Genomic DNA, 27,773 nt, shown 5'->3' on the forward strand with positions numbered 1-27,773 from the left:
ACTCCCTATAGTCACTGGAACTTATGCCTCCTGATTCACAGGGGGTTCTCAAGGGACTGATGCACACACAAAGCAACACATGGGGCTTCCTGGAAACAGAAATATAATCTACAGCCTGTGTAAGATTACATTTTAGGTGAAAAACCCACAAATACCCCAAAATATGTTATTAATTAAAATCTGTCCTCACTACCTTAACAAGTGTCTGGGCTTTACCTTTGAAACTGGTGTCCTTATTTAAAAAAAGTTGGACATGCACACAGGAATATTATCTTTTGAAGATAAAGGAATAGATTGAAGTAATGCTTCTTCAAGCCAAGGAATGCCAAAGGTTGTCATCAAACTACCAGAATGCTATGGTACGCATAGCAAATGAATACATCAGCTTTCAACAACATCATCAAAAATTACAAGTCATGGTAGCAGGCAAAAAATATGCTTTAAAGAGAAAAACAAAATTAGAAAAGGACTTGGACATGGCAAGCCAATCATGTGATTTCTTGATGTTTCTTCTGTGATTTCTGCCTAGAAAAACCCACTGCACTCACTGCTGGGTGGATCTATCTGAACCTCTTATGGCTCTGAGTGCCATCTGAAAAAGATGACGGTTCCCTTTACCTTGAGTCTTTTTCCCCAGATACACCAGAACCCATTATTTCGTTCTTTTAGGTCTCTTCTGTGCTATTCGATTATCAGAAAAGATTTCAATGGCCAATGAATAAAAATGACTGATCTGTCCCTTATCCTGTCTTATTTTTCTTCATAAAATTAACAATCTTGAACATATTTTTTACAATTGTTTCTCTCTTTTCCACAATATAGTGTCATATTAATAAGATGAGACATTTTGCTCATTTTTATCACTGGTGTCTGCTGAATTCCTAACACAGTGGTAGCCCCAAAGTAGATGCTCAAAAATAAATATGCTCTGAATGAGTATATTTAGTCATTTCCTGGAAGGAGAGGGCTGGGTCAAACAGAGTGCTAAGGACTCAGAATCCTTACTGCTAGAATGACAATGAAATGACAGCATCAAGTTAGTGGCACATTTAAAATGAAACACTATCAATATTGAAAATATTTGTAAGGCTTATTTGAAAAAAGATAAAATTATAATACATTTACCTATAATTCAGAAATTTAAATTTCTAGATAATCTCTAAGATTAAGGTTTTTTAATTTCTTAAACTTTTAGATAACCATTTTAAAGAATATATATTGTATATATCTCTGTTATTAAAAAGTAATTGAAAGTAATTACTTCATGTTATATTAAGCCATTATAGGTATAAATGTGGTGTAAACTGTAATGGTTATTCTGCCCTTTCTTCTCTTGCTACCTCCTGTCATCCTAAGAGAAGTTGCCTTAAGCAGAACTGTCTCATCCCGATCCCCAAAATCACTCTCTATCCACTCACACATTATCTTTCCCAAGCTTGAGGAAAAAATAACAGAATGAGAGACGAAGATTATGTATTATTATTGCAACTCTTGGTGTTTGCAAAATTCCAAAATACTGAGATATGGCTAAATAAAATTCTATGCAACTTTTGAATGCATGAATGTATATGTTTATGTAAGTTTTATTTTGTTTACATTTTGTTCTGGTAACTAGTTTTATTTCCCTTGGTGACTGCATTTTCTGTTGTCTTTCAGATAAGTATATTTTTGATTTTGATTTAAATATAATTTCCCAAAATAAACATTTTTGACTTATACCTATTTTATGTTTTTTATGATGTCAAGTCCATGGCATTTGTTCAGGGCGAGACTTTAATGACTGAACTTCATGATTATCTTTCTACTTCCCAAACACTTCATTTATCTTGCCCATTATTCAAGAGCTGCTATATCCTTGAGTTTGATATTCTTTATCTGGAACTCAGTGCAAAGCTCTGCTAAGTGGTCATGATGATCCAAGAGTGGATGTTAGAATTCTAGGATGCCACAGGTCTTTCTCTTTCCATAAATCTTAAAGTCTGTAGGTTTATGAAAGACAGTTTTGTCACAGCCAGTTAGATTCATGGGTTAGCATTGTGGTGTAAAGAGGTGAATATAATGAATGAACTCAGCAATGAACAGGTTTTCTGATGCCAGAAGAAGTTTTCCCTGCGTGTTCTATAGGTCTTGTGCCGTATATCAAGTATTTCTTCTCTTGATCTACTGTGCAATGGGTATAAGGTTTCAGTGACACAAGATGAAGAAGTCCTAAAGATTGGCTGTGCAGCACCGTGCCTGGAGTTCACAATACTGAATCGTGCACTGAAAAAGTGTAAGAGGGTAAATTTCCTGTTAAGTGCTCTCACCACACTAAATAAATAAAATTTATCATGAGCCAGGCACTGAACTAAGCTCAGGATATATTATGATGAACAAATTTAGACATGACAAACGATCTCAATAAAACTTAAAATGTTTTGCTACAATAATTACCTGAAAAAAAAGTCAGTCTTCTCTACAGTATAATGTGGATGGACACAAATGAGTGGTTTTAAGATTATGTTTCCTTCCCTGGTTTTTAAAAAACATTTATAATAAGTAAAATTCATCAACAAGAGCAAAATCATATCAGTTTCTAGTATCAGTGTTTGCCAAAGACTGCTCTTTAAAATAAAGGGATCACCTCAGTCCAATCTACTTGACATGATCCTACCTTGTCAGACAAGCTAGTCAAGATTTGGAAAAGGCAACTACATTTCAATCCTTTGAAAATCTACATAATCCTAAGCACAGACTTATCAGGATTGGTAATGGGTCGAGTTTAGAGACACGTTAAAATTACAATGTAATTTTTGGCTGTAGTTGATCAGCAAGTTTACATCCATATATTCATCCAAGTTGCTCTTCCTCAAAAAAATTAAGAAATATGTTGACATTTCTACCTGCAAGATTTGTGATTCATGCTTTAAATTATTACAATTTTCATATAACATGTTTTAGAATACCTGATATTGTGGGTGATCTCAATTTCTTCCTGGGTGGTCTTTCCTGGTTTAATATTTGTGTGATTCCAATGATAAATCTCAGATAATATAAATAGCAAAAAATTAAAATACTGAGAAAATAATATACAACTTATTAGGGGAGAAAGAGGAAGAGATGCTCCCTTAGTGGCACACAGAAGGTGGGATGCCTGGTCTGCTTTTTCTATATTTTTGCATATTTGGGGTTCAGAAAACTGAAACCCATAAAGTCACCATATGCTACATACACTGAACCTAAAGTAATAAGTAGTTCTGAAAGAGAATAGAGGAGAAGAGGGACTCCCTACAGGGATAAATGGTCCAGACTTAAGGTATGGCTTATTAATGCTTTAACACCCCAGGGACTACAATCCCAGCTGACCAATTAAACTTCGAGAGTTTCAGTGGAGATTTAAGGTCCTGGGATTACTTCTGGAAAAAAATTAAAAAGCTTACCGTGCAATTGGCCCAATACTCAAACCAAAATCTAATGGACAGAAAATATACAATTTACAAACTTGTGCTTTTTTAAATGTTAATTAAAAATATGTTTATTAAACCCACAGATTTTTTTAGTTGGAAATTTTAAAATTAAATTTGATTAATGAAAAAATAAAATATAAGGAAAAATGACATTTGGAAGCAAAATGAAGAATTTCAGAAGAAAGAAAACATTCAACTAAATGATCTTTTGAACGTATTGAATTCAGTTTGCTAGTGTTGAGAATCTTTACATGCATGATCATAAAAAAAATTGGCCTGTAATTTTCTTATACCGTCCTTGTCTGACATTGGTGTTAGGGTAATGCATGAAAAAATGAGTTTGAAAGTGCACCCTTTTTAATTGTTTGGAAAAGTTTGAGAATAGCATTAATCTGTCTTTAGATATTTGGTAGCAATCACCAGTAAAAGCATCAAGTCCTGAACTTTTAAGTTTATTATTATTATTATTGGTGATTCAATCTCTGTACTAGTTATTCATTTGTTCAGGTTTATTCTTTCTTCAGGACATACATGTCTAAGAATTTATCCATTTCTTCTACGTTACTCAATTTATTGACATAATTGGTCATGGTGATCTCTTATGACCCTTTGTATTTTGGTGTATTGACTGTAATTTCTCCTGTGTTACTTATAGTTTTATTTGAGTCATCTCTCTTAGTTTTCTTGGTTTGTCTACCTAAAGGTTTGCCAATTTTCCTCACGTTTTTACAGAACCAACTCCTCGTGTTACTGATCTTTTCTTTTGTCTTTCTTATCTGTTTAATTCTGCTCTAACCTTTATAACTTTCTTCTTTCTTCTAACTTTTGGCTTTTTTCTTCTTTTCTAATTCCCAGAGTGCCAAGTTAGGTTGCTTATTTGGGATCATTTCTCTCTCTGTCTCGGTAGCTATCAGAACTACTTTTGCTGCACCCCATAATTTGGTATGTTATTTGTCCATTTTTGTTTGTCTCAGGATATTTTTAAATTGTCTTTATTTTTGGGTAAATTTGTTGTTTATGAGTGTTGAGAGTGGGGTATTATAATCCCCTACTATTATCATGTTGCTGTTTATTTCTTTTTTGTGTTCTGCTCATGTTTGCTCCATCCATTTTGGTGTTCCAATGTTTCCTGGGCCTATATTGAGGCACCCTAACTAATAACACTTTGCACATCAATTCATCTCATTTCTCACAAAAGCAAACAGAACAAAACTGTTCAAACATACATAAGGGAGTCCTAGTTGCTGATACAAACTTTTAGATAGTCTTCCAATCTTTTTATCCTACTTTAATTCTCCAATGATATAATAAACATCCAAGACAAAAAAATGAAAAAAGCACAAATGATTCCTTCACTGAAATCAGGAGACAAAGGCAATCCATCAACTATAAGTTACACGTAAGGAAGGGGAAGAAAGTCACGGACACTCATCAGAATTGGTACAGAAACTCCATATTGGAAGCAGGAAGTCCTGCAGGGAAGAGACCCAGTCAAGGTCACTGGTGGTGGTAGTGATAAAAAATACCAGGAAATATTATTCCCCAAGAAGAAGAGGGTCCTCTCATAAGTGTAAACTGCTATACCCAAGCCTGATGAACACGGAGCCAGGTAGCAATCTGAGGATTATTGAAGAGAAAGATGCAGAGAGTACACCTGGGAAAGAAGTGGTGGAGATAACAGGACAATCTTGCCTAAACTAAGGGGGTCGCCATCCCAGGCATAACCAGGAGTAGGGAGGTGGTAGAAATGAACATGGAGAAGACAGCAGGAATGCATACAACGAAGCTGTAGGGCTTGAGAAACAAGAATATTCCCCAATGCCTGCAGTCCCATGCAATCCACCTGGTAACAGGTGGAAAGGCAAATCAAATTCTGAAAAATGAAATTAGAAAATGAAACGACTTTCCAAAAATACTATAGAAAAAAAAATCCACCCCAAAATTATTGCCTTAAATCAGAGCTAAATACTGATATAAACTTCAAATACTCTACAACCCCAAATCCTTAATAAAGCAGTTTTATAAATGAGAAAACATTTTAAAACAGAAATATGACGGTTCAGAGAACTGATGACCCATTAAAAAGAGACGACAATCGGCCAACAGAAAGATGTGAAATGGGAATCACCCTGAGTCAGGAGAGAACTTAAAGGGAGTGATGGGGAAGAAGCTGAATGGCTGCTCCGTGGCTTGTGAGTGATTGTAAAATAAGAAAGATGATGGAGAAAATATAAAAGTGTAAAGAAATAGTGATAAGCGCTAGGGTAAACATATTGGCTACAATTGAATGATAAAGGAAAGGAGAATAGACATATCTTCTGAAATATTTTCTGTTCTCCCTTATGCTAGGAAACTAGTAGATACTGTGTAAAGAGAGGGAAATTAAGGATATTTTAGTCTTATAAAATATGTTTTATGCATAGGTATTTGTACATAATATACAAATTTTGTTAAATAGAAAATATTAAATACCACACAATGAAATAATTTTGAAATAAAGGCAAAGAGTTGATTTTGTCTTCTTACTGCAAAGAATTATAAGTATGTGAGGTGATGCATATGTTAATTACCTCAATTTACCCATTCCACACAATATACATATTTTAAAATATCACATTGTACATGATAAATATATACAATTTTATTTGTTCATCACAAAAATTTAAAAATGGAAATTAAAATAAAGGTAATAACAAAGTGTGAGGGAATATGATTAAACTAATGGGGTATATCAATAAACACAATGCATTTAATACACTGAATAAAGAAAAAAAGATTACTATTCTCTCTGCCTGGTGGTCTCTTTTCCGATACATTGTGACCCATTTCTTCAACTGATTTAGGTCTCTTCTCTGCTATCTTGATTATCAGAGAAGACATCTCTGAGCAGTGAATATAAAGCAGTAATTATCTCCTACACACCCTGTTTTACTCTTCTTTATAATGTTTATCATTCCTGATAGTTTTTTTGCGATTATTATCTCTTCTCTACCATAGAATGTAAGATCCAGGAGATAAAGCATTTTACCATTTTTATCACTAGTGTCTTTCCAATGCCTAAAATATAGCACCTATTCCAAAACAGACGCTCAAAAATAAATGTTTCTTGAGTCAATGCATTTATTCATTTTTGAGGAGGAGAGATTGGGATAAACAAGAGGGTTAAAATCTCAGAATAGAATGACAACGAAATGAGAGCATAGTCAGTATTAATATAGAAAATATTTACAAGACCTACTTGAAAGAAGATATAGTTGTAACACATTTTCCACGATTGTTCAGAAATTTATATTTCTGGGTACATTAACTTCTTAGGCAACTGGAGCTTACTTGTTTAATTCTTTAAGCTTAATAAATTTTAAAGTATGGAGTATAATATGCGAAGTGAAACAAGTCAGGCACAGAAAGAAAAATGCAGCATGAGCTCATTTATATGTAAAATAAAAGGAAATTGAGTAAGATAAATAGAGAGTTGAAGGGCAGTTGCCAGAGTCAGGGAAGTAGACAAATTGGGATAATGTAGGTAAAAGAAGACAAAATTACAGTTATGTAAGATAAAGATATTTAGAGATCTAATGTACAACAGAAGGACTATAGTTGTATTTTATTATACATTACAAATTTGCTAAGAGAATAACTAGATTATATGTGTTTTTATCACAAAAAAGTAAACTGCAGACAGTGATGGATGTGTTAAATGGCTAGCATGTGGTAATTATTTCACTATAGATATCTACATCAAAACATGTTGTACATCTTGAGTTTATAAAATAAAAAATAAAATACTCGATTTAATGACCAATCTGGACTTATTTATTTTAATGTTTATTTAAAATATTTCATCCTGTCTGTAGCCTGGTATTTGGGAGAAAGGGAGATAAAATACTTCAATCAATCATGTCAACACAATTTTTGATGAGAAATTGAAAACTGAAATTGTTCAAATTGTTCCAGTTCTCAGGAGGAATGCTTCCAGATTTTACTTGTTTAGTATGATGGTGGCTGTGGGTGTGTCATAGATGGCTCTTATTTTTTTGAGATAAGTTCATTTGATGCCCAGTATATATTGAGGCTGTTTAACAAGAAAGGATGCTGAATGTTATGAGAAATCATTTTGCATCTATTGAGATGATCATGTGGGTTTTGTATTTAGTTATGTTTATGTGGTGAATCACATTTACTGATTTGCACTTGTTGAACCAACCTTGCATCCCAGAAATAAAGCCTACTTGATCGTGGTGAATTCACTTTTTGATGTGCTGCTGGATTTGGTTTGCTGGTATTTCATGAAGGATTTTGTGTCTATGTTCATCAGGAATGTTGGCCCAAACTTTACTTTTTTTGTCATATTTGTGCCTAATTTTGGTATCACAATGATGCTGGCTTCACAGAATGACTTAGAGAGTAATCCCTTCTCCTCAATTTTTAAAATAATTTCAGAAGATTTTGTACCAACTCTTATTTATGTGTCTGGTAGGAGTTGGTTGTTAATCCATCTGGTCCAGGGCTTGTTTTGCTTGGCAGGTTTTTTTTAATCACTGACTTAATTTCAGAACCCATTATTGGTCTGTTCAGGATTTCAATTTCTTCCTGGCTTAATGTCAGGAGGTTAAATAATCTTGGGTGGAGAAATAGATAAATTCCTTGTTTCGAGGGATTTATATATTTCTTCTAGGTTTTCTAGTTTGTCTGCAGAGAGGTGTTCATTTGTACTTCTATGTAGTTGGTTGTATTTCAACTTTGTCATTCCTGAATTTATTAAGCATATGAAAATAATTAAAGGAATAAAGAAAATAGATTTAGAAGAAAAGAAAGTGTTCAAGGAAATTAAAAAGCATATTGAATCAGAATTTTATACTTTAAATTGTTTTATCTGTGAATATAACATTTTATCATATACTATACATGAAGATAAACAGATACTTCATGCAGTTGGTAACCGAAAGATAGCCAGAGTGGCTATGTTAATGTGAGACAAAGTGAGTTTATGACAAAAATTTTTATAAGTAAAAAAAAATCGTATACTGTTTGGGATCATTTGTGTATCTTCCTTGGAGAATGTAATATAGATCTTTAGATATAAAAATTATAAACATAAATGAATGTAACAGAGACCCAAAATATATGAAGCCAAGGTGGACAGAATTAAAGGAAGAAATAAACAGTTCTATACTTAGAGTTCAATACTTAAATGTCCATTTTCAATAATGCATAGTGCACTTAGACAGAATGTTAATATAGTAGTAAGTGACTAGAACAGCACTATAAACCAAATGACCTAATATATATGTGGAGAATACTGAAATAGCAGAGTATAGATGCTTCTCAAGTACTAATAACACATTCTCCAGGATAAATTGCCACAAAACAAATGAGACTAAATTTTAAAAGATTTAATTCAAAGTATCTTTTCCAATCAATGAAATAAAACTGGAAATCTGAAATAGAGGGAGAACTACAAAAGTTACACATATGTGGGGATTAAACACCACACTGTGAAGCACCGGTGGGTCAAAAAAGAAATTGTAAATGAAGTTAGAAAATATATTCAGATGACTTAAAACATAACAAAACATATAGGATGCAGCTAAAGCAATTCTTAGAAGGAAAATTTTAGCTAGATTGCCTTTCCTCAAAAAAAGAAGAAACATCTAAAAACAATAATATGTTTTTACACCTTAAGGAGCTAGAAAAAGAAGAGCAGACTCAATACAAAGCAAACAGAAGGAAAAAAAAGTATTGGAATAGAGATTAATAAAATGCAGAATGGAAAAAACAATTTGACTATTTCGAGCTTTCAAAAGATCAACAAAATATACAAAACTTTAGGTAAACTTACCAAAGAGAGAAAGAGAGAAGTCTTACATCATGAATACATAAATATGAATATAACATGGGTACATAACAACTGCCTTTCAGAAATACAAGCAATTATAAGAGAATATTACAAATAATTGAATACTAACTAGATACCTTCAATGAGATGAAAACCAAATCCTGGAAACACAGAAACTACCAACACTTACTCAAGAAGAAACTTAAAGTAGTGTTAAACAACTAACACACTGAAAATTACAAAGCACTGCTAATAGCAAATAAAACATAAACTGATGAAACAACATTGCATGTTAATGGATTGGGAGACTTGTGGTTAAGATAATACAACCAAAATATATCCACAGGTTCAATACAATGCCTATAAAAATTCCATGCCTTTTTTTTTTGCAAGAGTAGAAAACACTAAAAATCATATGAAATTATGAGAGACTCCAAAAAGCCAAAACAACCATGAATAGAAAAACAAAGTTGGAGGATTTACACTTCCTGAGTACAAAATTTGCCAAAAAGATACACTAATTTTAGAAGCCTGAAAATAGAATAAGGATATATGCATAAATAAATAGAAGACAATTGAGAATCTAATGAGAAATACACGCATGTGTCTATGGTCAATAATCATCTGACAAGTGTGCCACGTCTATTCAATGGGAAAAGAATACTCACTTTAACAAATTGTGCTCAGACAAGAAGATATCCACAAGCAAAAGGAAGAGGGATTACAAATCATACTTAAACTCAATTGATCAGGGACCTAAACATAAGTAAAATTATAAAAATATGAGAAAAGATAAGGTTAAATATTCAAGACCTTAAGTTTAGCATTTTTTTTAGCATGATACCGAAAGCACGAGCAATAAGAAAATAAATAATTGGACCTCATCTAACTTCAAAATTTTTGTGCTTCAAAGGTCTCAATCAAAAGAGTAAAAAGAGAGGAGAGTGGGAAAGCTGGCAGAACAGAACTCATTAACAATTGTATCCCCATAGAAACATCAATTTTAATAACTATTCTTACACAACATACCTTCACAAAAGCTAGTAAAGCCATGTGAGAGATCATTGTACCTAGTTATACTATTTTCTTCTTGTTATAAAATAATAAGATAAGAAACATTGAAGAGGGCAGGAAGGAGAGTTTTCATTACCTGCATTTCTTACCCCCAACCTCAGACAGCACAGTGCAGGGAGAGATACCAAACACCTGGGGAATAAAAAGGGAAGTAAGTGTGGGACTTCGTCTTGGTGCCCAACACTAGGCCCACTACAGAAAAACTGAAAACCAGGCAGCCCCCACAACCACTGACTCCAGGCCAGTCCACAAAGACTGAGCCTCCAGATCTACACCAACACTAGGCAGAAACCATGCAAAGCAGAATTAATTTGTAGTCATCATCACTGCCACCCACCCAGAGTGGCCTTAAGCTCTGGAAAGTATCCACTGGCAGGCAGGCCTCAGTGAACATGGGCTTCAGACTTGCATCAGTGCTGCACCAGCCCCAGTGGCCACAGGATATCATCTGGGACCCACACCAGTTCCAGTGGCCATGGGATTACAGCACTGCACTGCACCAGTCGTGGCAGTCCCAGGCTTAGGGCACCACCTAGGGCTGCCCCCACCACAGCAAACTAGAGCTTAGGGACCACACCAGACAACCTGCTCAGAATCTCTAGACAGGCTTACTATTGAAGAATGTTTCAGGATAAAACAAGTCTGCAAAGACTGGAATAAGTACCTATTATATTAGATGCATGACTGCAGATGCAAGAAAAATCAAGAAAGCATACATCACCAAGCAAACAAATGGAGATGCATAAACTACCTGACAAAGAATTTGAAATAACAGTCTTAGGGAAGCTCAGCAAACTTCAGGAAAATACACAGAAACTATTCAAACAAATGACGAAAACAATATGACCACAATGATAAACTTAGCAAATATTGGAATAACTTAAAAATCAAATTCTAAAGCTGCAAAATATAATGAACAAAATGTAAACTGCAGTTGAGACCATCAACAGCAGAATGGATCAAGCCAATGAATCTGTGAACTCAGATACAGATTATATGAAAATAGAGAAGAGGAAAGAATGAAAAATAATAAAGGAAACTTATGAGATTTATGGGATAACAAAACAGCAAATTTTTGAGTTATTGGAGATAAGGGAGATGAAATGATAAAGGAGTAGAAAGCTTATATAAAGAAATAATAGAAAACTTTTCAAACCTGGAAAAAGATGTAAATAACCAGGTACAGTGAGGTAAAAAGTAACCAATCAGATTCAATCCAAACAAAACTACCCCTAAGACATATTATAATCAAACCATCAAAAATCGGAGGCAAGCTTCTCTGTATTGGTGGCAGATAGGTAAGGCTTTTCTAGCCCCTACTTCCACTCTATCCCCTGAGTTCCACCTGCACTGACTCAAGGAAGAGTAAGCATCTAGAGCTAGTGAGAATGGGATGAGCTTACAAAGTCAAGAGAGAAGCCTATTATTTCTTACTCACCCACAGATTACGTACTGTTACTCAAGGCTGGCTGTATGTATTACAGAAGAGAAAGTCTTCTTGTATTATAAATGAGCTGAGTTATTGGTTATCTGAGAATTACCAGAAGTTTCCACCCAAGACAGGAAAAGAGAATAGAGCCAACATGTTGAGATTTCCAGAGCAATGAAGAGAAAAGAAAATCTATTGTGTTAGTATTGCCCCTGAGAAACCATACTTTTGTCTTTCCTAGGAAGCTGATACTTACAGCAGTGGAGATTAGCAATACCTGGACAGAGTTGAGCTTCAAAGGACACTGAGAAATGGCTAAAGCAGGTAAAAAGAGAGAAGACTGGAACTTTGTCTATGCTTATCATCTAGCTTCAAGGAGAAACACAGTTGGGTTCAGCCATTTTGAAACAATGGTTAGAAACTACTTAATAAAAAGTTCTTAAGCTTTTCATTATTTATTTATTTATTTATTTTTGAGGCAGAGTTTGCTCTGTGTCCCAGGCTGGAGTGCAGTGGTGTGATCTCTAGTCACTGCAACCTCCAACTCCTGGGCTGAAGTGATTCTCCCACATCAGCCTCCCAAGTAGCTGGGATTACAGGTACCTACCACTGTGCCTGGCTAAGTTTTGTATTTTTAGTAGAGAAAGGGCTTCACCATGTTGGCCAGGCTGGTTTCAAACTCCTGACCTCAAATGATCCACCCGCCTAGGCCTCTCAAAGTGCTGGGATTACAGGCATGAGCCGCCGCACCCAGCCCTTAAGCTTTTTATGAGCAAATTAATATTTCAAATTAAATTGAACCAAATGGTTTTCTCATAAGATGGAACAACATTCCTCATGCTGGAAAATGAGATGCTCCTGAAGTCTTTGCGTCTTAGCCCTCTACTGTTGTTTTCCACATTGATATTTATGCGTTCTGTTTAGAGACTTGATGTGTTCCCAGAACTTTCTGAAGAGCCCCACCACATCCTTGTTTCTCAGGATGTAGATGAGGGGGTTTAGCATGGGGGTGAGTACAGTGCAAAATACAGACACAGCTTGTTTCTGCTCAGGGATGTGGGAGAAACCCTGTGTCACGTATATTAAACACACAGTTCCTAAGTAAAGACCATGGAAAGATGGGAGGAGCAGTTGGCCAAAGCTTTGTTCCTACTTTAGGGGGATTTCATATGAAGGACTGTAAGGAAGATGAGGTATGAGAGGCCACAAGTCCAAGATGAAATGGATAAGAAGTAGAGAGCCAGAGGCCAAGATCAAATGGGTAAAAAGTAGACAGCCTGCATTTGAACCAGGTAGTCTGACTCAGGGTCCACACATCATCTCAATCATGGATGACTACCACAGACAGCTTGTTCCTTTCTTATCCCCATATTCTGGCTTCTCTCTTGCCATGTACATCTCCCCTTGGTCTCCACACCTGGGGCCACCTGCCCCCACAATCCTGTTCCCATATCTCACCTTGAATGAAGAGCTAAGCCAGGAAGGAAGCATCTGAAATAGTGTTGAAGAAAAGCTGAAGTGAGTGGAGAAGGACATCACTTTGTGTCCTTTACTTTCTGTGGGCCCATGCCTGTCTCCCAGTCTAGACCCTACCTACAGGTGAGGCCTCCAGCACAGCTCATCTCTGCACTGTCTCCATGTAGAACCAATGTGCCTGCTCAGATTAGATATATGAAATCCCCTAGTTGTCGATGTGGGGGCCTATGGAAATGAACCTCTCATAAACTGCTGAAGGGTACAAATTAACACAGCTTGAGAGAAGTGGCCTGGAGTGAGCTTCACTTCACACTAAGCCAGGACCAGATTATTAGTCCCAACAAAATAGTTTGTTTATAATCCCTCTTGTAGACTCCAGAAGAGGAAGACGGCAGATAGGAGGCAGGACTAACTTGCAGCTCCAACTTGGATGGACAGAGCAGCATGTGGAGATTCACACTGTGAACTTTTGCTCCAAGAACTACCATAGGACATACCAGGAAAGCCAAGAGAATCCAAAGACCCTTTGAAGGAGGCGGCGGCCACTGTAGGCTCCGTGCCAAAAACTGAGTGCCAAAACGTGTGAAAGTGTAAAAGGGGGATGCTCCACCCCCAAACACAGATCCTCACTGGGGAACCTGAAGGTCCACATGGTGGGAAAAGGATTTAATCTTACGTGGAGCTGAGATGGATTTAGAGAGCTGAGCAAAATATACAAGTAGAGGAAGCAATAAGAAGAGCCCTGTGGGAAGCCATTTCGGACTTTGTCTTGCAGGGGTCCTTTGGGAGGGCTGCCAGTGGAATTGGGGAAAGACCACAAGGAGAAGCAAGCTTTCAGATGAATTTTGTAATAATCTTGACTAATGTGAAGCTTCCTGGACAGAACTTGGGGGAGGGGGCAAACTGGGAGTGCAGATACAAGCTCAGAAGCTGAGGCAGACAGAGAGGCATGAAACCTAAAAGCCCTGCTTGCTTTCTTCATGAGGGGCTTGTAGCCTGGGGCAAGTTCTCAGCCCTGCTCACCAGCTGCCTGGAAAAAACTCAGTGCTCCTGGGGGCACAAGGGGGGTGTGAGACTGGCCTTTTGGGCTGCCTGAGAGCTGAGTGAAGCCTGTAACTGCCAGTTCCCCTCCTTCTCTGGTGACCTGCATGACCCAGCAGAGGCAGTCATAATCCCCCTGGAAACATAACTCCATCAGTCTGAGGACCATACCCCAATCCCCCACAGCAGCCACACAGCAAGCCCCGCCCAAGGAGAGTCTCAGCTCAGACACACCTAACACTGCCCCCTCCTCTTGGCCTTTCTCTACCCACCCTGGGAGCCAAAGACAAAGGACATAATCTCATGGGAGCTCTGAGGCCCCACCCATTGCCTGAGAAATCTGGATACTTATCCAGGTAACCCTAAGGCAAGCTCATATCTTCCCTACACTACTGCAGCTGATGCACTCTTGAAAGAATCAACTGCTGGCTGGAGACCAACCAGCACACTTATCAAAAATACAGCCAAGGACCCTCACAGAGTCCACTTCACTCCCCTGCTCCCTCCACCACAGCATGTGCTGGTATCCATGGCTGAGAGACCTGAAGACAGATCATACCACAAGGCTCTTTGCAGACACTCTCCGGTACCAGCCAGTACCAGAGCACAGTAGCTTCACTGGGTGGTTTGATGTGGAAGAGAAATAACAATCTCTGCACTTTGTTTCTCAGGAAACCCCATCCCTAGAAGAAGGGGTAGAGGACCACATCAAGGGAGCACCCCATGGGACAAAAGAATCTCAACAGCAGCCCTTTAGCCCCAGCACTTCCCTCTCACATAGTCTACCCAAATGAGAAAAATCCAGGAAAACCATTCTGAAAATATGACAAAACAAGGTTTTCTGACACCCCCAAAAGATCACACTAGCTCACCAGCAATGGATTCAAACAAAGGAGAAATTTCTGAATTGCCAGAAAAAGAATTAAGAAGGTCAATTATTAAGCTACTCAACAAAGTACCAGAGAAAGGTGAATACCAACTTAAACTTAAAAATGTGTTACAGGACATGAATGGAAAAATCTCCAGAGAAACAGCATAAATAAAAAACAATCACAACTGCTGGAAATGAAGAACACACTAGAAAAATGCAAAATACACTGGAAAATCTCAGAAATAGAATCAAACAAGTAGAAGAAACAAGTTCAGAGCTTGAAGACAAGGCTATTGAACTAACCGAACCCAGCAAAGACAATTAAAAAACACACCTGTAACTGTGTTTTCTTATACTTCGGGCTTTTTGTAGGTTAATGACTTTTCTTAATTCCTAAGTACCATCTGAGTAATTAGTCACATGGTTATAAAGAATATCAAATGTCAGACTAAATTCTTTTCAAGCTTCCCTCAGCAGCTTAAAGTTGAAACTTTTTCATTCCTTCTTCTATAATCTTGGGTATTTGAAATGGGTATTCTCCCACTTGAACATAGGCAAAATCTAATTTCTCGTCTCTGCCCTATGGAATCTCATTTAGTAATTGTTTCTAAACTTATCCTGATGCCATGCATCATTGGTTTGTTATAAATATATCTAAAGGAGTACACAACATTTACTAAAGAAGCACATTCCCCGTGTGATTTGTCCTGATAAGAAAAATGACCTCCAAATTTACATTCCTGTACAGGTATGATGATTTCACTCTACCATACTTTATTTTATACCCATCTATTGTTTCTTCCACAAATATACATAACTGGAGTCATAGCCAAAACTTGTATTGCCTGGGCCTATTTGAGCATAAACAGCAGGTATTAGCCCTAAATAGGGGGTCTTCTGCCAACTTGGGTGTGTTAGGAAACATGAACAATATTCAAAATGGCCTGCAGGACTCCAGTTTCAAAGTGAAAGATACCATGCCCATCCAAGACATTGCAGTTTGCCTTTCCCTGATGATTAGTGATGTTGAGCACTTTGTCATATATGTGCTAGTCATTTGTATGTCTTCTTTTGAAATATGTTTTTCGATGTCTTTTGCCCATTTTTTAAATCAAATTATTTGTGGGATAATTTTGGTACTCAGTTGCTTGAGTTCTTTATATATTCCAGATATGAACCCCTTGTCAAATGCATTGTTGGCAAATCTTTTCTCCCACTCATATGTTATCTATTCACTCTGTGAATTGTTTTCGTTATTGTGCAGAACCTTTTAGTATGATGTAATCTCATTTTTTAATTTTTTATTTTTTGCCTGTGATTTTGAGGTTCTACTTTAAAAATTCTTGCCCAGATCAATGTAGTGATGCATTTTGCCTGTGTTTTCTACCAGAAGTTTTATAGTTTAAGATCTGATATTAAAGTCTTTAATCCAATTTGAGTTTAAAATAGTGAAATAAGTGTCTAGTTTCATTCTGTATTTGGATATCCATTTTTTTGCAGCACCATTTATTGAGGAAGTAGTGCTTTTCTTGGTGTATGTTCTTTTCAACTTGGTCAAACATCAGTTGACTATAAATGAGTGAATTTTTATCTGGGCTCTCAGGGGTTCTGTTCTGTTTGTCTATGTGTCTGCTTTTATGCCAGTACCATTCTCTTTCGATGTTTAATAGCTTTGTAGTATATCGGGTAGTATGATGCCTACATATTCATTCATTTTGCTCAGAATTGCATTGGCTATTTGGAGTCTTTTTTGCTTCCATATGAACTTTAGGATTGTTTTTTCTATCTCTGAAGAATATCTTTTGTATTCGGATAGTGATTGCTTTAATTCTGTAGCTCTCTTTTGGTAGATGGACATTTTAATGATATCAATTCTTCTAATCCACGAACATGGGGAATCTTTCCATTTATTTGTGATCTCTTCAATTTCTTTCATTAGAGTTGTATAGTTTTTCTTGAAGAGATCTTTTACTTTGGCTAAATTTATTCCTAGTTATTTTGTATTTAGTTTTTGTAAATGGGATTGCCTTATTTCTCTTTCAGATTGCTCACTGTTGGCATATATAAATGCTAATTTTGTATGTTGATTTTGTATCTTGCAAATTTACTGAATTCATTTATCAGTTCTAACAGTTTTTGCTGGTGTCATTAGGATTTTTTAAATATATGACCATGTCATCTGTAAACAGGGAAAATTTCAGTTCCTTCTTTCCAATTTGGAGGCCTTTGTTTCCTTCTTTTACCTAATTGCTCTAAGACCAGACACAGCTTCTCTTTTTTCTCTCCTGAATTCATGGGAATTCAGGATGTTATTGTTTTTGAATAGTTTCTAGTTCTATTTTTGTGGGTGTGGATGAATGATGCCGGAGGATCTTCTATTCATCTATCTTGTTGCTGTAACTCCTCTCTATGAGTCTTTCTTAACTTTTTAAAGATACAGTTTGCTGTTAGAGTATAGAAACTCCAATTTCTGTTTGTTGATTTCCTGAAACTTCCCTGAATTTGTGAGGGAATAGTTTTTGTTGAAGGCTTTATTTTTTTTATATGTAATATTACTTTATTAACAAAGAGAAACATGTCACTTCTTCCTTTCCTATTTACATTTCTATTTATTTTTCTTCCCTAATTGCTTTAGCTGGGACTTTCAGTGCTATGTTACATAAAAGTGGCAAGAGTGACCGTTCTGGTCTTTTGCTGGATCTTAGAGAAAAAGCTTTCAACATTTCATCATTAAGTATTATGTCAGCTGTAGGCTTATCATATATGGCCTTTGTTATGGTGAGATACATTCCTTGTATACCTAATTTGTTGAGAGTTTTGGAATTTTGTCAAATGCTTCTCTCCACCTAAATAATCATATAATTGTATCATTCATTCTGTTAATGTGCTGTGTGGTGTTTATTAATTGGCATCTGTTGAAGCATCCTTGCATCCCTGGGATGAATCCCATTTCATCATGGTGAATGCTTTTTGAAATGTGCTTTTAAATTCAGTTTGCTAGCATTTTTTGAGGAATTTTAGATTCATGTTCCCAAAGGATATTGACCTGCAGTTCCTTTTTTGTTCCCATGTCCTTCTCTGGCTTTGGTATTAGGATAATTCTGGCCTTGTATAATGAATTTGGAAGTATTCCCACTTCTTCAATTTTTTGGAAGTGTTTGAGAATAATTGGTATTAGTTCTTTAAATTTTTGATAGAATTTTGCAATGAGTCCATATTGTCCTGGGCTTTTTTTTTTTTTTCTGGTGGGAGACTTTTATTACTACTTCACTGCATTATTCATTATTGGTTTGCTTAGATTTACTATCGTAGGATTTATGTATCAGTCAGTTTATGTCTTCCAGCTTATCTAATTTTTGGCATGCAATTATTCATTATACTTTCATAATCTTTTGTATTTCTGTGGCCTCAGTTGTAATATTTCCTTTGTAAATTTCTGATTTATTTGAACCTTCTTAGTCTAGTTTATTTTGTTTTTTCACAAAACAACTCTTATCTGATGTGTTGCATTGTTTTTATCATTTTTTAATTTCTCCTCTAATCAATATTAATGTATCTACTAATTTTGAGTTTAGTTTATTCTTGTTTTTCTAGTTAATTAAGGTACAATATTACCTTTCGTTATTTGAAGCCTTTCTTCTTTATTGATGTAGCCATTCATTGCTATAAACTTCCTCTTTGAACTGCTTTTGCTGTGTCCTGTAGGTTTTGGTATGTTGAGTTTTCCATTTTTATTTGTCTCAAACAACTTTTTATTTTCCCTTTTAATTTTTTCATTGACCCATCTATTGTTTAGGAGCATATTATTTAATCACCATTTATTTGTAAACTTTCTGAGAATTCTTGCATTCGTTTATAAACTGCTGTGATCAGAAAAGATGATTGATATAATTTTGAACTTCTTATCTTTAAGACTTTTTTGTGGTCAAACATACGATCTAACCTAGAAAATGTTTCATGCGCAATTGAGTATAATGTGTATTCTGCAGCTACTGAATAAAATGTTTTGCATATGCTTTTTAAGTCCATTGCCCTAGAGTGCAACTTAAAGCTGTTATTTCATTGTTTACTTCCTGTCTGGATAGTCTTTCCATGGCTGAAAGAGGGGTGTTGAAGTTTCTTAGTATTATTTTATTGCTATCTATCCCCTTAGATCTATTAATACTTTATATATTTAGGTTATCTAATGTTTCATGCATAGTCACAATTATTATACACTTTTTGTTGAATTGACTTTTTAATCATTATATATGATCTTCTTTGTCTCTTTCTATAGTTCTGGACTTCAGTCTATTTTATCTGATATAAGCATAGCTACTCCTGCTCTTTTCTGGTTACGACTTGCATGGGATATCCTTTTCAACCACTTCACTTCGTCTGCATATGTGCTTGCAGGTTAAAGTAACCCGTTGTAGGTGGCATTTTTTATACATTCTGCCACCAGATATCTTTTAATTGGATAATTTAATACATTCACATTTAAGATAATTTTTGATACATAGGGACTTAATGCTACAATTTTGTTAGTTTTCCAGTTGTTTTCTGGAGACTTTGTTCTTTTCTTCCATTCTTACTGTCTTCTTTTATGGTTAAGTGATGTTTTTTCTAGTGGTATACATTGATTCCTTGTTTTTTAAAAATTTTTGTATGTCTACTACGGGTTTTTGCTTTGTAGTTACCACGAGATTTACCAACATATTATAACAGGTTATTTTAGGCGGCTAACAATTTTTAGCACAATAAAACTCTACAAAAATCATTTTTCATGAAATTTTGCTACATTTCCTTTCACAAGGATGTTTTAAATATAACCATCAAATGTGTCTATAATTATAATCCAGCAAATTGAGAGTTGACAAATGCTCTTTAATTCATACAAAGTTAGAGTATGCATTTTATATTGTCTGAGTTCAGGAAAAATATTAAAAACTAGTTCTCTCATATTTTTCCAAAGCACTACAGAATCTTTATATTATAGTCATAAAATAATTGAGTGTGGTGAGAGAAAAGAAGAATCTGTACTGTTGAAAACACCTGATTATTCGTAAGTTGTACATAGCCAATTAGGAAATTATAGCATGCAGCTACCATATGTATGCTTTTAGGTAACAGGTTCAGCAGGCCCCACCTCAAATGTCCTCCTATCAGCCTATTCTGGGGTAAAGGCATGGTCGACTCCACTTAGATCAATATCATTTAGATCACCATTCTCATTTACCTGGTCTCTATGTTTTTGGTCTTGCACATCTCCAATTGATCACCACACAAATAACATTTCTAAAATACAATTCTGATCATTTCACTATTGTTTGTAAAACCCTGGGCCACACAAGGGCAAGAAATAAGCCTAACATGAAATAAGAAAGATCTACTGGGCATTGATTTCTCTCGCTTGCTCAGCCCTGTCTTTGCTCATGCTGTGCCTTTTCTCTTGCAGCATGTCTCTGAGCAAGTTCCCCTGGCTCCAACATCACACACTCATCTGAGGGTAACTTTTCGTCACTACTCAGCACTGAGACCCGGAGTCTCCTCTCAGCTCCTTCTTTGAACTCAGATGTCACAGATAGAATTAGTGTGTCCTTATGAGCTGTATCCTTCATACGTATCAAAACAGCTTATTTATTTTCTTACATTTGTTTGCATAAACAACTACATGTATTTTTCAAACTCCTTGGTAAAAGCCATGTGCTATTCAAAATTTAATCTTATTTAACTATTTTTAATTATAAAATAGCACAAAATGCTTGTTAAATAAATGAAGGATTGAATGTTGATGCCATCCCTCTGCTTGTTTGTATAACAAGTTACATGTTTGAAATCTCAGCTCAGGAATCACCCTGGGCAGGTAACCTTCCTTAAAACTCCTTCCACTCAGGTGTCATATTTTTTCTGCAGTCCCTTATGTGGTCCTACATCCTCAATACACCACATGGCACTAATTATTTCAGAGAGGTAAATCCCCTAGACGCCATCAGAATTGGACCATGCAGAAAAAGGTAGCCCTCAATAAAGAAGGGGCGATGACTAGATTTTCTCAGTAATGATTAGACATAATGAAATGAGCATGATTTCTAAGATGTCACACTGCCACCAAGCAGAAAGGAAAATATTTTCAAAAAGGGAGAAAAGCCTGGTATTTAATTATTTGTAAATGATTTCAACTTCACAAAAAAGTATCATTAAAAAACAATAGTACAATTAATACCTATATACCCTTTACCCATACTCATCTGTGGCAGCAACATTGTACTCAGTTTCGTTGCCCCTCTCTATCTCCCTCCCTCTTTCCCTCTCATCATTTGAACACCTCATGACCTTTTTGTCTCTAAATATTAAGTATTTCCTGAGGTTAAGAATATTTTTTCACAAAATTAGAGAGCAGTTATCAACTTCCAAAAATATTACATTAGTATGACACAATTGTATAAGAATTTTGGATGGACAAAGACTATAAAATAGAGTTTCCACAAAGTGAAAGAATTCCTCAAAATGAGATGAATATGAGATGAGACATCACTGTATGAGAGTCTAAGGAATAACAGGGATAAAATCCTAAGTATCTGATGGGCAGAGAAAAGGAAACTAAATCTTTATATCCAAATTTCCTACTTTATAATTTCCTAAAGGACGAATCTCACAGTTAACATTTTCTTCAGAGCCCCCATGACATCCTTATTCCTAAGACTATAGATTAAAGGGTTCAGCACCGGAGTGAGGATGGTATAGAAGACAGATGCCATCATGTCCTTCTCAGGGGTGTGGTAGGAGCTGGGGAGCATGTAGGTGTAGACGGCAGCCCCATAGAAGAGGATGACCACAGTCAGGTGGGAGGAGCAGGTGGCAAAGGCCTTTTTCCAGCCCTCTGCTGAGTTCATCCTGTGGATAGTGAGGAGGATGAGTAAATAGGAGCTTGAAATGATCGTCACAGGGATGAGGAGCATGAGGACACAGCACAAGTACATGAGGGTCTTATAGAGTGAGGTGTCTGAGCAGGACAGGATCGTTACAGCAGGGACTTCACAGAAGAAATGATGAATCTCCCAGGATCTGCAGAAGGGGAAGCTCATGGTGATGGGAGTGAGCATGAAGCCATCCACTGAGCCCAGGAACCAGCAGCCCGATGCCAGGAAAAGACAGACCCTATGGTTCATGAGGACAGGGTAACGGAGAGGATGGCAGATGGCCACGTAGCGGTCATAGGCCATGGTGGCTAGAAGGAAAAATTCCGAACCTACTAGTGTCAGATAGAGGAACATCTGCATCCCACACTCAGGGGCTGAGATCTTATTCACACCCATGACCTGGTCCAGGAGCATCTTGGGCACAGTGACAGAAATGTACACCATGTCCATGAGAGACAATTGACTGATGAAAAAGTACATGGGGGTGTGGAGGTGGGTGTCAGAGTGTATCAGAAGGATCAGGAAAGCATTTTCAGACAACGCCATCAGGAAAACCACAAAGATGACCACACTAAGTAGAGCTGGATGTTTGGATTGTCTGAAGAGTCCCATGAGGATGAAATCCAACCTTCCAGTGTGGTTGGCCATCCCGGTGATGCTGGCCATGAGGTTTCACCTAGGCCACCAAGGAGAGTTTTGGAGTCAGTGTAACGCGTCCCTTTGTAATGAGTGTTTAGTGAGTACTCACATTTGTGTGTGCTCATTGTGCTAACCTAAGTCCCGTGGGTCTGGGGATTTGAGTATATAAATGACATATAACAAATTCACAAAACAAACTAAGAATTCACAACTATAGGCCAAAAGAATTGGTAACTGATAGTAAGGTTGTCACGGTTCAAATTCATAAACTTTCCTGATGATAACGTCATTTATCAACAAGTACTGAAAATTTGCAGAAGCACCCTCCTCTGCTAACACAGTGACTCAGTGAAAGAAAGATAAAGCAAACTCCTTATTGTAGAGTTTTTGTCATAGACAGCTGAATTGAATCAACATCGCTGGTTTAAGAAACAATAGGCATCTTCAAAATACTCAGAGGTATATGTGATATAAGAAAGATTTAGCAAGTAACTAAAGCGTAACTTGGAAAAAAAATTATACCAGATGTTTGAACCTCCTCCTCCCATAGGATCAGGCCATGCTGTGAGGCTCTGTGATTGCGTGGAGCGAGCCTCACATTCTCATGAGCAGGGAAGGGTCCTCACACACAGCTGACCCTTTAGACATCGAGAGACGTGAAGTAAGGAGCCCACACACAGTAGACTCCAGCTATGGGTCCACCTTTTTCTCTATCTATCTGCCATTCCTTTCTCCAATCTACATCAAAAAGGATAAAAATCATGTTTGAGCTCAGGTGTGGTGAGAGTAAAATGAGGAAATGTAATGAAAGTGCTTAGAATAGTTCAGTTTCCGATGAATAAACACATATACTCTTAGTGTAGATGTTAACTCTTTAAGCTAACTATTCTGCACAACCTACCTAAGAGATTGTTGCTACTATTATTATATAAGATATATTACTTCCATTCTCCAGATTCAGTACCTATTCATACATTTAAGCAGTTGACTTTCAAAATAAAAATGGCAGAAGTTCTGCAAAATAAATAAAGCATGTGACCCACTTTAAAAAAAAACAATTTGGATTTTATATTTGTGTGTTTATGTGTAAATACTCTGGTTTTATATAAATATATATATAATATAAATATATTTATGTAAACATACACAGGTGAATATATAAATATAACTATACATTTCTTATTTTAACCCTGGTTATGCAGAGCTTTTTGGAGACTCCTATGTCCTTCCTGTCTAGTATGTGGTCCTCCAACCTCATCTCCTTAAAGCTCCTCTCATTTTAAAGCTCATTAAATCTCAGGGAGGAAGAACTAGAATTTGGAGGGTCACTGCTGTTATCAGACAAGGCTTTAGTTGTTTTTGCAAACCTCATGTGCTTTATTACCTGCCAATCAATCTTTCATACAAACTGAGAAGCAGGGAGGAAAATCAAACAACACTGAGGCATCTCTGACTTCCACTCACTGTTTCTTTCTCTACCGTGACACTCACAGCCTGTGTTATATGCTGACGATGAATCGCCTCTGACTTCAACTCACTGTTTCCTTCTCTACCACGATACTCACAGCCTCTGTGTTATATGCAGAAGATGAATCAAAGAAAAATTGAACTTGAGTGCACTTAAGGAGGTCACAGTCAGTCTATTCAGGGAACAACTATTATGTAAATGTGATTTGAAGTTGAATTTTTAAATAGTTACAAAATAAGGGCAATAGACACAAAATATATCTGGCCGTTGTGAAATAATCCATAATAGCTGTTTCCACATTTTCTCTGAAAGAAATTAAAACTTTCCAACTTTTCAACTTCTGACATATTAAATGTTAAATTTTGATAGCCCTTGCCAAGAATAAGGACATAATAACTCCTCTTTCTGGGAAGACTTTAGCTGTGATTATGATGCAGGGACATTTTGGAATGAATTTACAAGTTTCAAATATATTTTGTATTCTTGTAGTAATTACAAAAAGTATTTAAGACATTCAACTCACCAAAACTTCCAACATTCTGGGATGCTTCGGTGCTTTAATATAAATATCCAACAAATCTGAGACACATTTTATGTACATATGTATATATATGAATAGATGATGATGATAGATTGATAGATAGATAGATAGATAGATAGATAGATAGATAGATAGATAGATAGATAATGTGTATCAAACACTGCCCCTACTGGCAAATGGTGGCTGAGGTCTGTGTGCAATTTAAAAACATTCCAATAAACTGCAAAACACACCTGCTGACCTCGTCCATTATTTGTGGCCAAAGTGAAGCAAGGACCAGAGGAGCGACCAGCACATGTGAAGACCTAAAAGGTGTTTGCTCAGTAAATTGAGGCAGAGCAGGAAGGCGGGGAGATGCGGGGTTTGCTAAGGAAATCTCTGCTGCACTTCAGTAAATTGAGGGGGAGCAGGAGGGCAGGGAGATTTGGGGTTTGCTAAGCAAATCTCTGCTGCCTTCAGTAAATTGAGGGGGAACAGGAGGGCAGGGAGATGCAGGGTTTGCTAAGAAATCTCTGCTGCTCTTTAGGAAATGGCCATCACTGTCATTAAGCCACTATCATTAAGCCACTATCAACAGCTCAACCAGGACACGGGACAGATAAGGGAACACTATCCACATACAGTGAACTGGCCCCCTGTTCATTCTTCTCCTTCTGTATCCGCTTGTTTGACTTTCATGTAAATTGCTTAATGCATGTTTAACTTGGGGATTTATTATAAGTATAAATGGAGTCAAATCTTTATTTGAAGCATACAGCATCCCAGGAATTGTTCTAATACTAAAATTAATACTTTACATTTCTTCTTTCCCAAGAGCCTATGAGTTACTTCCTATTATTTTCTCTCTTTACATATTAAAAAATGCAGGTTCTCAGGGTACCTGCCTAATACCACACACCTAACCTGAGATAGAACGCACGTCTCAGCCCAAGAGTGGGAGCCAGCACATGTAACTCTGCCTGATTCCTCTCAGGGACACCATCCTCCCTCTACAGTCTACACTTTGGGTTTAGGCCACCCTCTGTGGGTTTCATCAAGGAAACATAAAATGATTGAGACATTGTTTCTAGTGTTTTGTAACCCTCAGAAATCATCCCCTCTCAAAAGAAAATCAGTCACTTTTCCTCTATAAAACTTCAGTGACAGGAAAATAAATACATCATTGTATGAAAATCCAAAAATATAGAATATATATTATGTCCATAAATAATTGGAAATTAAAAATCCATTTACCATTATGTCACAGTAAATAAGTGTTGTATAGAAGTTATAAGAAAGAATAACATTTGCTTTTCTCCATTAAAAACAGATAAAGAAAAAATGAGGAAATGCTGTGAAGAACTAATAGAACATTTCAGAAGCAGAACAAGTTGAGAGCAGTGATGACCCTTTTGTTCCTGCTAGTACCTCCTGTCTGTCTGGCCAAACTCACCATCAGATGATGTCTTGAACCTCACCTAGATGGGCTGGTGGTGTGTGGCCAGGTTAAGAGCACCAAGAGGAGTAAGAAAGTGACGTGCCTGGTTTTACCGTGTCCGCTAGGGGAGGGGTTGAAAGCTTTCTCTTGATACATCACCTCTGGGAGTTGAAGAAGAATGCAATTAAGAGAGCTAAAGAAGTCAGTAGGTATCTCTCCTGAACAATTCTGGTTTTCTTCTAATAGCTTTTACAATTTTTACCTCTGTTATTAAATGCAAACTCTTAACCAATATTAATAGTAGTAATCTCAAATCTCAACATCAAAATCTTATCTATGAAATATAGGAGTTGGTTCATATACAGCTTTAGCCTTTTCCACGTTACAAAATATATTCCATATATATGTGTGATCTTCATTTAACATTCAAGTAAATGTTGTAAGATATTGTTATTTTTCTTCTAACATTTCACAGGTATGGAATCTGAAACTCAGAGGGTTACCTCCACAAATCAGTACCTTGATTAAAACTAGAACTGAAGTCATCTTCACTTCCTCGTCTTTCTCCCTCTTCATTAGGACTGATTGTAGACTGTTTCCCTCTCACTCACTTGCAATCTATATTGCTTTAGTGCTGCATTTGATTTTTATCTTTGTTTTTAAATACTGACATTAAAGTTATAGAAAAATCTAAAAAAAAACTGGTTGAATGAAAATTTTAAAATCGACTCTAATGTAATAAACCCGACAAAAATGATACTTTAAATGTTATATCTTCCCTTTAAACTACAAATATTTAGTGAGTGTATACCATGTATTAGGCTGTTGGAATAAAACAGGGAAGAAGACAGAAGAAACTGCAGCGCCATCTTAGATCTTGCAGCCAAATTCCTCTGAACTTTTCTCTAAATGTGTGCTCTGGAAAAACATTGACCATTTTCCTACGTCGTGGAGGTCTTTTCGTGACCACCTTTGTCTAGACAGTGTCCTGTTTTTAGGTGCACGTTTGAGGGCTGGAGTCTCTGACCCACAGTGCTGCAGCCTGCACGTGGTTTCTCCTGACTTCTTTGCTACTTCACTTTTCGTAAGGCTCTGAGAGTGCAGGCCCTTGTGAGTGGACACTGCAGGGTGAGAGGAAGAAGTAAACCCTACTTTTTTCCCTGTTTCTGATGAGGGTGCTGGTCAGCAGCTCTAAGCAACAGGGACCATGGGGGGCCTCAGACTTCAGCACCTGAGAGGCAGTTTCAGTCATATTGGTGAGATGCAGGCATCTGGGTTGCTGCACATCACCAGGGCAGGGTTCTCTCAGCAGCCCTGGAGTGCAGAGTCCCCATCAGCTCAGCAGTGAGGGGCACATGGGGCTCCAGTGGTGAGGACTCTTGGTCCTTGGATAACAACACTCCCCTGCCCACCTCTCCAGCCTTCCCTATAGCCCTTTGCCACCTCTAACCAATCTTCTGTGTTACATCTCTTCAGTTTGCAATATGTAATGTTTGTATATGACTGGACAGTATCTACTGGAGTTCATGTCTATCAAAGTAATTATATCACAATTGCAATCTTCTCCTAAGAATGAATAGTGACATTGTATTAAAAATTTCAACATTATAAATTATGCAGAAATAAAACAAAT

The 27,773-nt window shown here is 36.7% G+C and overlaps 1 protein-coding gene across 1 annotated transcript; it reads right to left on the minus strand.

Moving 5' to 3' along the window:
* Positions 1-20,161: 20,161 nt before the first annotated feature.
* On the minus strand, positions 20,162-26,892 carry LOC469776 (olfactory receptor 2T29). The gene is made up of 2 exons (XM_054675268.2): positions 26,156-26,892; positions 20,162-22,751 (listed from the first exon to the last, which is right to left on the minus strand). The coding sequence occupies exon 2, from the start codon at positions 22,739-22,741 to the stop codon at positions 21,794-21,796; it is 948 nt and encodes a 315-aa protein (XP_054531243.1). The 5' UTR covers positions 22,742-22,751; positions 26,156-26,892; the 3' UTR covers positions 20,162-21,793.
* Between the last annotated feature and the right edge of the window lie 881 nt (positions 26,893-27,773).

This window comes from Pan troglodytes, chromosome 1, assembly GCF_028858775.2.
Source record: "Pan troglodytes isolate AG18354 chromosome 1, NHGRI_mPanTro3-v2.0_pri, whole genome shotgun sequence".
In the NCBI taxonomy this organism is placed as follows: domain Eukaryota; kingdom Metazoa; phylum Chordata; class Mammalia; order Primates; family Hominidae; genus Pan; species Pan troglodytes.